Source organism: Ricinus communis, chromosome 8 (assembly GCF_019578655.1).
Source record: "Ricinus communis isolate WT05 ecotype wild-type chromosome 8, ASM1957865v1, whole genome shotgun sequence".
NCBI lineage: Eukaryota > Viridiplantae > Streptophyta > Magnoliopsida > Malpighiales > Euphorbiaceae > Ricinus > Ricinus communis.
Genome location: NC_063263.1, coordinates 137772 through 152438, shown reverse-complemented (window position 1 = coordinate 152438; position 14667 = coordinate 137772). Strand labels below are relative to the sequence as shown.

Sequence of the window (14667 nt, the reverse complement as noted above, 5' to 3'; positions counted from 1 at the left end):
CTAAATCTTTGCAGACTGTTTGACATTTAGTTAATCACTTAGCTTGCATCTAGTCATAGAATAGTAACTTCATCGATTTTGTTAAGGTTAGATATTATAAGACGCTGCAGTAGTTCTAGGATCACCCTTTCCCGAGAATACGACCTTGATACTTGCTATTAGTGCTACTCTGGATCGATAGGTTCACTGCCTTAGATTGTAACTACATAAATAGCCTATCACCACTCCTCAAGCATTTGATCTAAATCCACTCTCCAGACCTCAATTTCACAGCTCATGCTTCCTTCTATGCTTTCAACTAGCTTTAAAAATTTCAAGAGGGCTTTTGAACTTGCAACAATGGTTAAAGGCAAATCCAAAGCAAAAGAAATCTTAAGAAAAAAGGTTGAAAAATTTAGAATAGAGGCATGAAAGATAATGCTTGTAATAAAACTGTTCGTTTCTTTTGTTATGAAGTTGAATATTTGTTTTTGTTCTAGTTCAAACTAGAAATATTGGAAGAATTATAAAAACTCAAGATGTTTGTCAATTAGGGAAAAAAAAAAAACCAATTATGCAACGCTTATTTCTCTTATAATGAGAAAGATCATTTCCAATTTGCTTTCAACTTTACTTGCTTCTAATTTTTCTACATTTATGTGTAATTTATTTATTCAAGTTTGATTTTCATTTCTATGGACCTTTACAAAATTCATGGCAAAATTCATTCCATTTGAATTTAAGATATAATAATATAAATAATAAAGGCAAACGAATTTCATTGCCAAGCTAAATTCATTACATTTGCATTACTGCATTCATTGAGGCATTTTAACAAACAGTGTGGAGCTAAGTTAAGTATATCACATCTTATGGCAAATATAACAGGTGACTTTCAATCCCACTATAACTATAATTCTTACCACTCATTATAAACTAGAAAATCATAACTACCACAATCAAGAAAATAAAAAGCTTCCACAATTTGGCAGCAGGTTGATGCTTCACAACCTCTTCATGTAACTTCATATTTTCTTCAATTAAGAAAGCAACCTTCAATTCATACATTCTCGGTTTCTTTTCATAATTCTTAAGGTCATGTGTCATTTCCACTTCCTCCGCTTTACACACAGTAATCTTGTCCTCACATTTGTTTATTGTTGTTGCAATCAAGGTATAAACTAGTAGCACCTCTAGCAAGAACTTCTATCAATCCACCTAAGAAATTCACATGTCTCACTTGTAGATTATCAAATAGTGCATACCCTCGAAATTTTCTTCCCTTTTTTTAGGAGTTTGTGCCATCCGAACAGGTGTGTACACACTACAGTTGCAGTTAGAAAACCTGCCATATGGATCAATCTTCTTTTTGATTGTGAAAAAGATGAATCTTGTGATGCTAACATAATTCTTTTTATATTATAAAATTAAAAGGATGTTTTAGTTAGAAATAGATTTTTTCAAAGTGAACTAGGTTTTTTAATATATTTATATTCCTTTTATTTTAGAGATTTTAATTTTTTAACACAATTAGTGGTGTCCATTGTTATTATTTATAATCTAATCACCGGTGCCACATCATTCGATAATTAACATGTCAATAAAATATAATAGCATTTTATTAACATACTGAGCATACAATAAAGTGTCACAAGAATAACACGTACTTAAAAGTTAAAATGCCTTGAACCACGTGCTCTTTTTTTTTTTCTTTTTTACCTTCTCCCAAAATTAAAATCGGCTCATGTTCTATTCATAGGCATATAAAGTTTGTGTAAATATTTTGAATTGGTCACTTTTGATAAATTATCGAGTAAAACTAAAAGATTAAAATATCTGAAATAATTGTCCGCTGAGTTTACCAAATCTGCATTTTAAACGGCTTTAATTATCAACCTGCAGCGCGTGAGTTTCAAACAAAGTCTTTTAACGACCCTCACAAATTGAACATCACAAAAATCAAGAATCCTCCTAAAATCTGATTCATTTTGCAAAAACCCTAATGTAATCTTAGTTGGTTTTGCATCCGAATATGGATTCCCAACAACAGCAGGAAGAAGAAAACAGTTATAACGATAATAATAATATGAAGAAGAATTACAAGAAGACGAGAGATTTGCCAAACTTATCAGAATGCCATTCTTGCGGTTTTCGAGTAGATTGTTGCAGCAATGGCAAGAATAACGACAGCAGCAGCGGCAGACTCCAAACTCTATACAGCGAATGGCGGATCGTCCTTCTCTGTAAAATCTGCTTTTTCCGTGTTGAATCTTGTCATATTTGTGCTTACTGTTTCAAAGATTTATCTTCTTCTGATAATAGTTGCCTCTTCCGTTGCCCCCAATGTAAACGCATTATACACAGAACTTGTTTTTCCAATTATTCCAATTTTGCCCCTTGGTCGTTTTCTTCTAAGTTTTCTGTATGTGTTGATTGTTGGGTACCCAAATCAATTGCCTCTAGAAGAGCATGTTTTCGCACCAAGAAGAGTAAGAGTAACTGTAAGTACAGTTCGCTTGAGGATGTAGTTAGAGATGCCGATTTTGATGTTCAGAGGAAAGTTGAGGCAGCCGCTAAGGCTAGAGAGTTGGTTGTTGAGAAGGCTTTAGCTGCAAGAAAGGCTGCTCAGTTGGTCCATAATGCTTTCGACTTGGTATCTGAGAGAGATGATAATGGCATTGCCAATGTTGATGATGTACAATTGGCCTTGCACTTGCATCTTGCGTTGAATAGCTCGCCTAGGATTTTGAGCAATTTATGTTCACTCGATTCAGCTGGTTCGAGTCCATTGGTTAGAGGTCGTGTTTGTAGAAAACTCAATCATTCTAATGGCGGTAAACCTGCTGCTGGCCCCTCTGTTCCAGTTAGGGTTTCAGGTTATGATTCTTCATTGCATATGGATTCTTTTGGATCAAATGGAATTGATGAGAACTTGAGCAGACGAGATGCTAAAGATTCTGATATTCGGTTAAAAGAAGGAGAAGGAAGTTGTTTCGATAAAGTGATGAACTCCAAGGCTCATTCTTGTAGGCAGGGAGATGGATTCATAGTACTTGCAGATGAAAGATGCAATGGAAAGCCTGATCGATATTCAATAAAGTATACTCGGAGAACCTCTGCAGATGAAAGATGCAATAGAAAACCAGAGGTATATTTGAGAAAGTATGCTAGGAGAACCTCTGCAGATGAGGGATGCAATAAAAAACCGGATCCGTATTTGAGAAAGTACTCTAGGAGAATCTCCGTAAATGAAAAATATGATGGAAAGCTTGATCGGTATTTGAGAAAGTATAGTAGGAGGAGAACACCGACAGATGAAAGAGACAATAGAAAGCCTGACCTTTATTCAATAAAGTATACTAGGAGAAGGTTAAATCAGATGTCAAATCCTGAAAATAGTTTCAACTGCCTTTATGAACGTTTTATAGTTTCGCAATTGGACTAGTGCTGAGTTGTTCCTTGGAATCATTAACATCTTCTAATGATTCAACAGAGGTTTGCCCTTCTGCTCTGCAATTTTCTGCCTGTTCAAGTGGCTTATCTGGAGATCATTCTTAGTGGCACTCAGTAATAGGTAGTTGAAAATGTTGCTGATCTAGCAATCACTCTTTTATGTGCTTTATTTGTTTACTGTAAAATGCATCATACAAGAAAATTTTTTGGTACAATATAATTGTGTGTCCAAATCAATTTTTTTTTATTTCAGATAACTTCTATTGAGATGTGTATTTATCTATTTACTTTTTGTTTTTATCAATGGGTTAAAGCTTAAGTTTTTCTACTTTATGTTACTGGAGCAAGCATCTAAATGCCTTGGCGTCTCATAAATTAGAAGACTGGAATTAACAAATTCAGGCTTATGAAATTAATCAATTAACTTGATTTGTTGTTGATATATACCATAATGTGCTGAAGTCTCTGAACTATTTTGCAGCTTCCCACCTGAAGTGATACATCCTATGATGCAGCCATGCGGAAAGGATATTAGCAGCTCTTTGCAACTACTCTTCCTATTTAGGCCTTTTTTTTCTTTATGCAGTTTGGATTTTGCCATTTGATTTCAAGGGTAATGGGTAAGAGGTAAGCATTATTCTTTCAACAATGATTTTCATGAGAAACTCTTGTCAATACATTCAATTTTACAGAATTTTGTGGAGGCGAACTAGCTATATCCTATCCTCTTAATATAGCCTAGAGCATGTTGCAAGTGTTGGTATAAGAGCACTGGCGCAAGCTATATCATGGATTTATCTTTAAATGTCTGAATCAAGTGCCAATATATATCTGATTGTCCCTTGCTTATATTCTTTTATCTTTTAATTGTTTTTGTCAAGTGAAGTTATTTCTCATGCACATTTTCTCTGTTTTGTTTTCAAAAACTATATAAACCTGTGTGGTCTATTTCTCGTTGCTAAAATCACTAATTTTTCGAGAAACTGTTCATTTGGACTGTACATCCACAATACTTTGAAGCTTCTTTATTTCTTGAGGTTCATGTCTGCCAATTTGCTCAGTGAGGAAGTATTAGAATTATTGATGCAGCAATATTACATATGGAATTTCTTGTGAATTCTTTGACACAAGAGTTCTTTCTGGCTCCGTATATAGGATGGTATTAGGTATTAGGACTGATTTTGGGCTCGTTTGAAAGCTAGATATAATAGGTATCATAAATGAGATAGGAACAATTGTTGGAAATTTTACTGTTTGATTCTATGTAAACTAAGCATTGACAAAGTAAATGAAACTATTGATTTAGATAAATCTCATACCATTATGATCTTCAATTCATAAAACTAATAATATTCCCTAGGATTTGGACTACCGTAGAAGACTAAAAAAATTAATGTTTGCTAGACCAGCAAACTGTCAATTTCTTTTCCTATTTGAAAGAACAAAACCTTTGAACTTGTTCCCAAATAAGAAGGTTAGTCTTTGAACTAGTTCTGTTTTCGAGCCACTTCTTGTCTGCATACTTCTGGATCACCATGTGGTCTTTATATATTTTAATTCTAAACTATTCTCTGTTGTTAAATCATTACAAACTCAGCTTCTCAGTTTTGCTTTTAATTGATAATTTTGACATTGTTAAAATTGTGATTCCAATGTGGCTACTCAATTGACTTATTATTGGTTTTATTTTGAGATTTGGAATTACGAGAAAATGAGTATCAATATTCATCTAATATCCTCATCTTTTCTAGAACATTAGAAATTGCATATTATCTTTATTATTTTGTTACATATGGTTGATTTTTTGACTTTATATATAATGCTTTATAGTTCTAGTTATAGCATAGGGTTAATGAATAACATTTGGTCTATTGCCACCATATTTGATTGATTTGATAACATAATGTTAGGCCCAAAAAGAATCAAAAGGTTGAAGTTATGTAAAGATGCCATTGTTTGTCTTTTAACTTGGTATTTTCTTTGATGTTTATCTGTCTGCCTATATTCTTTTCACTAATAATCATAATGCATTGTCCACTATATTGTGTTCAGTGCATGTGATTAATTTTTCCACATTGCAAGATGCGAAGCTCTCTATAGTTAACTTTTGGTCCACTGCATGCTATTTCTTGTTATCTAGGGCTATGAAGATTTTGAAAAATATTCACATTCAATCTCTAGAAACTACGGTAAGGTTAGAGGTCTTGTTTGGAATAAATCATGTGCAAGAGTTCAATAGAATCGAATTCCTGCAAAATCAAATCAATGTTTTTCTTTATTAAGTTGAAAGAATTGGATTCTAACAAATTATTAGTTATTCAAAACACAAGAGTTGATTAAATAGAATTCAATTGTGTTCAGTTACTTTATTTTTGGACTTGGGTGCCATCAATTTTAAGAGGTTTCAATTCTTGTCTCCTTTTAAGTATGTGGCTTTTAGAGGTTTCATTATTTGACCACGAGATTGCACAAAAAAAAAAAATTAATTTAATTTAATAAGATAGATTTGACAATAAAAAAAAATAGTTTAAATTTAATAAAATGTTATCATATATAAGCAACATAATAATGATGTCTGATCTGAGTAAAAATGATTGAATTTTTGTAAATTGGAATTTGTTAATAATAAAATATTAATTCTTGTAACAATTTGTAATTACATACTTTTTCTTTATTTAAAATAAAAATAAATATTTTAAGTTGTCAAAAGAAAAACCACAGATATTCTTTTTACTTGTTCCAAGAAAATAAATGGGGATGTAGTCAAGATGCTAATTCTTTCTGAACTCTGATATGGTGTAATGAGAATGGCATAAGTAGCACATCCGGCTGTTTGAGATGATATCTGTGCCTATGAAGGATGCAGGAGAGGGCTACCATATTGGCCTGTTTCCCCTAATTTAAATTTTGCTCATCAAGTTTATCCCCCAGAATGGTGTTCTAGAACCTTAGACGGGTCACCCGACTTTCATTTTGTGCCCGACTCGCCTGAAACGTTTCATTTTCTTAATAAATGCCAATTTTTAGTAATCTAGTCCAGCAAGTTTGGATCAATAGTTATAATTAAAATCCAATACTAAATACTATTTAGATTTATAGGTAGCCTAATTACATCTAACTAACCAAACCAAGTGACCAAATACAATTAGCTGAGCCAATTAGCCTAATTACTAAATTAAATTCTTAATTTAATAATAAGTACTGGCAATTTCAATTAAAACATCAATTAAATAATTATTTGAATATTAATACTAGAATTCAGGATTTTAGTTCGAAATTATTATACTTAGTTGAATTTATCCACAGTTGAATGGAGGTTCGGGAAGTCAAAATGGATTTTTTGCCTGTCTGTTTGCGTTTTGAGGGTCATCGAATGGTTTCATCCGAAAGTCACCGAGTTCTCCTAATCGAGAGCAAGAAGGTTCGGCACTGGTGAGGCTTAAACACTGGCAAGACGTGGACTCAGGGGCTGGTGTCCTCTATCATGTTTTGGGGTTGGAGAGTCAATTTCTGGTGCTCGGTTGTGCAGAAAACTTTGGCAAGAGCGAGTTCTGAAGAGGACAGAAATGTGTTCAATTTTTCTCTCTTCGTTTCGTCTTCTCCAAAAAATATCAACTTTGGAAACGGGAAGAGACTTAAATACTGTTGAAACTCAAAGTTTAGTGAGGAATAATGGCCACCTGCATAGGGGTGAAATCATTTTATTGTTCAATCCCCTCTTTTTATCATTTGCTATAGTAAACTTTTATTGATTTTATTTTTATATTTACATATTCAGATCCAAATTAGGGGTAAAATCATAACTTCACGAGTTCTCTATTTATATATTCAGATTCAAATGAGTAAAATCATAGCTTCACAAATGTGAGCTTTATTTCTATCAAGAAAATAAAAAGAAAAAATATAACTAGTTTTCAATTTTAAGTAATTCTTTAATTAAATAATATATAAAAGTTGTGAAGTACCTTGTTATATTAATGTCAACTTTTACTGAGGTGACACATCTACTTACCGGTACAGCATACATTTTATTAACGTGACATCGACATGACATTTTTAGTAACATGCACTTTTTTCTTTAATTGTCATGTAAGCACCGCATCAATATAAACTAATACATCAGTAAACAAACTAACGATGTTACGATAATATATTTCCATATTTCTAAACCTTTTAAGAAAATACCATATGTTTAGCAAGTGTTTTATACTTTTTAAAGGACAAAAAAAAAAAAAACTCTTACAAACCAAAGAAAGAAAAAGAAAAACTAATTTCATATTGTATATAACTGAGATTTGTAAGCTTGTACATTGTTAATCAGATTTAATTAGGAAATGGAGAGAGAATAGTGCCGTTAACTGTGCCCTTGACACTTCTCTTCAACTCCCCCCAAAAGTGTTTCAATATAAGCAGAGAGGTGTTTAACAGTCGTCAAACAAGCAAATTATGGTGTCTGAAGGTTATTTGTGAAGTAAAGAGAGATCAGGGGTTTCTCTGTTAAAGTTCAGGTGCCCTCATATGGATTCTACCTGCTAAGACATGTACAGTGACTACACCAAAACAAAAACATGAACTGAACCTACTTTAGATTAAATAACTAAAATACAATTGAGAAAATGTGCAGCGAAGTAAAATTCTACAATCCTGTCATCTTTAAGCTCAACAATGAACATATCAACTAGTTGGATCTAAACTACCACTCAATTGAAGATGCAATACTGAGGCCTAACATTGTTCAAAAGAAGTACACAACTATGGATGATATGTAAGAAATACACAGCAGCATGCAGAGAGCATAAGCACCTTGAACCCTAACACCCAGTTAACTTGTACAATGTTAGACAGTTGTGCCTCCATCATCCGAACAAGACAGATTCAAGCTACGCATTAAGACTACTTTTATTGGGGCTGCTGTTCACAGAGGACTGTAAGAACAAGTGACGGTTCCAACAAAAAATCTAGGGTATCCCCAACATTAAAGCCAAAGCGAATTGATACCGAATTTTGTTCCAGCTTTGGAGGACCATATGCATTTATCCGGACCACAGAAAACAAACCGCAGACAAGTTATGCAGGTACAGAGACAAAGCAAGAACAAGAATCCTCTATCCAACCGATATGGGACAGACATCCACAAGATAACAAAACAACAGACAGCAGTCGCAGAACTAGTGAAGAGCTTCCACACAAACTGTCAAATCCCTATGAACAATGGAACTCTTTTATCTCTTCCGTCCATAATCCATGTAGGACATGAGTATGGCCTATATTCAGTAAAAACTGTAGATAGCTTGTGCCCGGCCAAAAGACTTTCACTATTTTTAAATTTTAAAAATGATGTCCGAATTACCAACAAAGAAACCCATTCATGCATCCAAAAAGGCCATAAATAGTCACGCTTCCTGCCAAAAGTTTAACAATATTAATAGGGCACAAACCATAAATTAACTACCGTGCAGCCAGTATAAGGAGAAAGGAATTACCCGATCACATCCAAAATAACATTACACTGAAAACATGGTAAACCAAATGATCAATAATGTATCAGACAGCTTCTGCTCCTCAGTAAGAACACTCACCATTAATCCTCCAAATGCCCATCCAACAGCAAACTACCTCTCACGATTGTAATTGTCTACACAAGGTGGCCATAATAGTATCAAAGCTGCCTATGCATAAAAGTCACAAGAACCCAGCAGCAGTAATGGCATTTGAAGAGAATAAGACCCAACTCTAATGTGCATGTCAAGCAAGCATAAGATCTATCACACCAAAACATGGAAGTCAGCATTTTAGAAACCAAAAACAGTCAAGTATTAATGCCAAGTTTAGCACTAAGATAAAATAATTAATCCAGCAGGATGGCAATCAAGATAGCATGTCTGCAATAAAAATTTTTAAGAAACAAAAAACAAAAACCTTCAATAATTCATACAGCAGCCCCAATTTTTCCAATTCCTCAGCTGCAACAGAACACGATGTATTCCGTTGACTGACCAGAAATTCGGAGTTCAGTACTAAGTAGCATACCACAAACAGAAATACTTCTATCCAGAACGAAAACCTCCTGAACCACGACGTTCATATGGTCCAGAACGGTCACGATTATATCGGTCAGTTCCAGGACCTCCACGGCTGCCAGCATCCTTGTTACGCCCACCAAATCGATCTCCATTTCGATCAGGACCATAACGACCACCCCCACCTCCACCGCCGCCACTGTACCTGTCATCTCTGCCCCCATACCGACTACCTTTTGCCCCTTCACTTGGACACTCTCTAGCAAAATGTCCAGGCTTACCGCACTTGAAGCACTCTCCTCCACCACCAGATGGGCGTCTTCCTCCATGGTCACGGTTCTGATCACGATCACGGCCACGATCACGGTTGCGATCACCATCATGCTCTCTGCCTGAACCTTGGTGAGGCTGAGCTTTATCAACAGTAATTGTTCGGCCATCCAAGTCCATACCATTCATTTCTTCAATAGCTTCTTCCATCGCTTTCTTCTCATCAAAAGTGACGAACCCAAATCCACGAGAGCGTCCGGAGAATTTGTCAACAACTACCTAAAGAGATAAAAATTTCATAAACCATACTGATATTCTATCTCATCTTTTAAAAAATTCATTAAAAACATGTCTTTTGAGACATTATTCCTTGCAGTATTGACACAAGCTCTCAAAAAAAGATTAAGAAACCATATTTGCATGTAAGCTTTATAAACAACTTAAGATTTCATTTTACCCATATTTTCTATCAAACAGTCAGACACAAACTGATTCAAAATTCCAAATACAAAGAAAATATAAGCAATATGAAAAATGGGATTGTCACCAAACGATTGCAAATAAAATCTGTACCAATACAAGAAAACACAGACGAAGAAATAACTAAAAATGGATTACCTTTGCTTCAAGAAGATGACCAAACTTTTCGAATGCCTCCTTGAGACCTCTATCAGATGTAGACCATGAAAGACCACCAATAAAACACCGATACTCCACCTCCTCTGACATTATATCCTTAACTGCATGTTTTTCATATTTTTAATAGAGCAAAAGCAAGAGCAAACATGGCAAAACCCTAAAATTGCACAAAACAAAAAAGAAGATGTCCAAAGTTTATATAATTGTTAAAAGCAACTATAATAAAATAGCAGTGACAATATGAATCTATTCGTAGTAATAATTGGTTATGTTCCAAGACAAAAATCTTGCCAGACAGATCTCAGAAAAATCAACATCTTATTTAACAAACGAACACTTAATTACGAAGTAAAACTCGTATTTATGAGGCTTCAATCTGATTAGATAAGAAGAAGAGGAGACTTGCTTCTTCAAAACGAAAACCCATAAGCAATTTTAGAGATTAAGGGATCGAATCGGCTTACCGAAATTTTAGTTTCTTAGTTTAGCTTCGAAGGAACGCCAAAAAGACAGGGAACGGCACGAAGAAGAAGGAGAAGAAGAAAAGGCGTACCCTAGGTGCTGAGATACGGAGTCAACCTGTCAAGTGCCAACACCCTTTGGGATAAATGCAATTCCTAAATTCGTTTTCAACTTTCAAAATTAACACACACATCATGTTTTTTTTTTCTTTTTTCTTTTTCTTTTTTCTTTTTCCATTTTACACACTTCATTATTTTATCATCATCCAATTTAATAAAATTTGCAATAATATATATGTAGATCTATAATCATTCTATAATCTATATCTATAATCATATATAATAATCATAAACATTACAACATGTATATAAAAATAAAAAGAGAGAATTAGGCAAATTTCCTAAAAGAGTCTCGTGACTAATGTTATTAGAATTAATTAATCTAGTTTTTTTTAGTAACTTAATATAAATTAATAGAAATAAGATAGATAAAAGTTTATAATAATAAAATTTATATAAAAATAGAATACAGAAAAAATAATGAAACATTTATACCTTATTTTTAAGCTAATTTGATTTAAATTATTAGTTAAGTCGAGAATCTAAAATTAATTAGTTAAATTCAATTACCATTTACAGAAATTGAAATTTTCTTTGATTATATTATCTTTTTTCTACCATGTGTATTGTATTTTTATATCCATAAACAAAATTTATAAAATAACTTTTAATTTTTCAAATTTTTTTACTCTTAAAATCCGAAAGTGAAAATATGTGTTGTTGAGCTTGGAAACTACATAATTTAATACTTATAATTCCTTTTATTTTCAAAAACTGAATTGAGGTCAACATTTTCTATTCCTTGCCGTTTCCTCTTTGTTTTCTCTTTCTATTATTATTTTCGCATTTTTGATAATACTTTTCTATCAACTAAAAACATTAATATCACGACTCGATCTGTGGGCCCGTGATCGGCACTAGAAAATGGGTAGGCGTAAGGCTATCGAATTCTGTAGTAAGTTTGACACTCACTAACTCAATTAAATCTTATATAATATTATTGATACCATAATTTATCTTAACCGTTAAATTTTACATATTTAATTCAGTCTGCCAGAAGAATTAGGCGAGACCCGAAACTATATAAAATTACAACTAAAGAGCCTATTATTTTTACTGCAGAGAATCTAAGATTTTATAATTTAACATACCAAATCAAATTACATCACTCGATGATGAGGAGTCGGGTTACTAGATAAGAGTCGCGGGAAGATTAACAGTCACGGATCTGAAAAATAGTAAAAATTGAGACTGTCAGTCTCGAGAGTGAGTTAAAATCATATATCCAAAAATAATTGCAAACACTTCAATAACACATTTATTTAATTTGAAATAAACATTAGGTCATGCTTAAATAAAATAGTTTTCACACACTACGGGACGGAGTACTTCAGTAGAACCCTAATCCCAACACTAACATCTCGATCAATCTCAACCTGACATCTCGACTAATCTCAACTATAATATCTCGACTAATTTCATTCCAACAGAACTGGCGCCCAGAGAGCGAAGCTCGACCAGGGTCCTTAACTCCAGTCCAGTCACTTAATGTTTACTATCAGCCTTAGCCTTTCGGCTCTCTTATTCCAATAAGACTGGCGCCCAGAGAGCGAAGCTCGACCAGGGACCTTACCTCCAGTCTGGTCACTTAGGTTTCCAAATAAGCCGGCGCCCAGAGAGCAATGCTCGACCAGGGACCTTTACTCCGGCAACCACATTCTACTAAGCCCAAAGAGCGATGCTCGACCAGGGCAAGTACTAAATTTTCTCTTTTTTTTTTTAAATTTACCAATTTACTATTTTTCCATCACTCTTGGATCTATACTGGTATACTAATCAGACTAATATATTCTATTGCCGTCCCATCCCGAGTCATCAGACAATAATAAATCCAATGATAAAGGGAAGGATATATATGAATAGTAATAAAAAAAACATGATACATATGAATAATAATTAAATGAATAATTTAAACTTGCCATCAAATAATCACAATAGCTATTCAAAAATTTATGCATAACACGTGCATAACCGATATATGACTTTAACTCACAGCTTTGACGACCTCCTATCTCTGCTCCGATGCTTCGGGTGGAGTGAGACGAACAGACAGATTATCTAATCACGGAAAATAATTTATCAATAACACTGAAACAATTGACAATTAACCCTAGGTCTAGATTCCTAGGACTGACTGTCTAAGAATCTCGACTCGGGTAAATTCTACCGAAAATTCGGTAAAACCTCCACTACAATACGGACATTTACCCCCGTAAAACGGGTCCAGGACCTGCTAGAAAAACACTTCAAATAATCAAAAATTTAATACAACGGAAGTTGGGTCCTTAAGATTTCACTATTTTTCCCGACTCCCCCATACAACATAAATCACAACTATATTAGGCAGTCCGACAACCAATTATTTTAACACACAAATATTATTTAATACTCAACATAAATCAATAAGCATATAATAACCCAAAGAATTCCAAAACCTACAGGCCAGAGAAAAATTACCGAGACGCTTGATCGCTCGGTCGACTCGCCTCCAACTACCAGAGTTCGATCGACGATCGGAACACACCATCAGACTCAAAACGATGCGCTGATGACGATCCCCACTTCTGATTTTCTGATCCGACCCTCGATCATCCAGAGGGATTTATGGACGATCTCGGCCGTCGATTTGCAAATAGAGTCTGATCGCCACGAAACCGGTGCCATTGCGAAGCTTGAGCTGAGGGGAGTCTGGATATGTCCTCTGATCATCCATCCCTCGCCGGAGCTCGCCAGAAAACACCGGCTGCCCCTTCTTTCTCTCTCCATCGGATCTCCTAATTCCAACCACCAGAAGCGTCGACGCTGCCACCAAAAGGAAGCTCACCCTCCGACAAGCCAATCGCCTCCCCCCCCCCCCCCGTTTTTACATTGGACTCACTCTTCCACCGATTGGCTCATGACGCCTGGACGAACTCTTCCTCACGCCATGGACGAGCTTCACCCTTCTTCTTCCTCTTCCTTTCATCCTCTTTCTTCTTTTCTTTTCTTTCTTCTCTACATCGACAATGGGTCCCTGAAATTTTCTTTCTTATCTTTTGGTCCCTCAACTTTTTTAATTACAACAACTTCGTCCTGTAAAATTTTCAATTAACCCCTAAACTTTTCTTTAGCTTTTCAATTAAGCCTCTAGCTATTTAATTTGGGACAAATTAGAATTATTGAAAATATACAATTACATATATACCATTGCTTTCAAAAATAAAATTATCAAAAAGCCCTTGCCGACATATTTAATTACAAAAATACCAAACATACAAATTTTCATTAAAACTCTATAATAATAAAATTATACTTTTAATCCCCATCCCAAAATAAATTTTCAATTTAGTCCTAACACACAATTAATTTAATTAATCAATTTGCTAACTATTTTCCAACTTAAAACTTAATACCACTAGCTAATTAAAATATCAATTTCCTCAAAAATTCTTTTATAAAAATATCTTTTACAAATTCTTCCACAATTTTTCAATATATAATTTTATTATATATATATATATACATTTGGGGAAAAATTTCGAATAACCAAAAATATAATTTATTTCTCAAAGAATTTACTTAATTAATTTCTTAAAAATTCAAACTAATAGGATATAGAAAATAACTCCTTTATTTATCTAGCATTAAAATTCAAGATTGCATTTAAATCATTTCAATTAAACCAAATAAAAAAATTAATTTAAAATTAATTTAAATAAAAACTCATTTATTAATCATTATTAATA

General features: G+C 33.9%; 2 protein-coding genes across 2 annotated transcripts; one reads left to right on the top strand and one right to left on the bottom strand.

Moving 5' to 3' along the window:
- The first annotated feature begins 1815 nt into the window (after positions 1-1815).
- On the top strand, positions 1816-3547 carry LOC8271878. The gene is given in 2 exon segments (XM_025158184.2): positions 1816-3401; positions 3404-3547. Coding segments are annotated over 2 exon segments (1524 nt in total). The 5' UTR covers positions 1816-2011; the 3' UTR covers positions 3538-3547.
- Positions 3548-9248: 5701 nt separating this feature from the next.
- LOC8271877 (glycine-rich RNA-binding protein RZ1A) lies at positions 9249-10982 on the bottom strand. The gene is made up of 3 exons (XM_025158183.2): positions 10826-10982; positions 10341-10462; positions 9249-10001 (listed from the first exon to the last, which is right to left on the bottom strand). Exons 2-3 carry the CDS (start codon positions 10449-10451, stop codon positions 9480-9482), a joined length of 633 nt encoding a protein of 210 aa, XP_025013951.1. The 5' UTR covers positions 10452-10462; positions 10826-10982; the 3' UTR covers positions 9249-9479.
- Between the last annotated feature and the right edge of the window lie 3685 nt (positions 10983-14667).

Bases quoted from the DNA above. Each gene is read 5' to 3' on its own strand.
- LOC8271877 (XM_025158183.2), bottom strand. From the start codon at position 10,451: ATGTCAGAGGAGGTGGAGTATCGGTGTTTTATTGGTGGTCTTTCATGG. The intron at 10,002-10,340 runs GTAATCCATTTT...TTATCTCTTTAG, and splicing joins GTCATCTTCTTGAAGCAAAG to GTAGTTGTTGACAAATTCTC.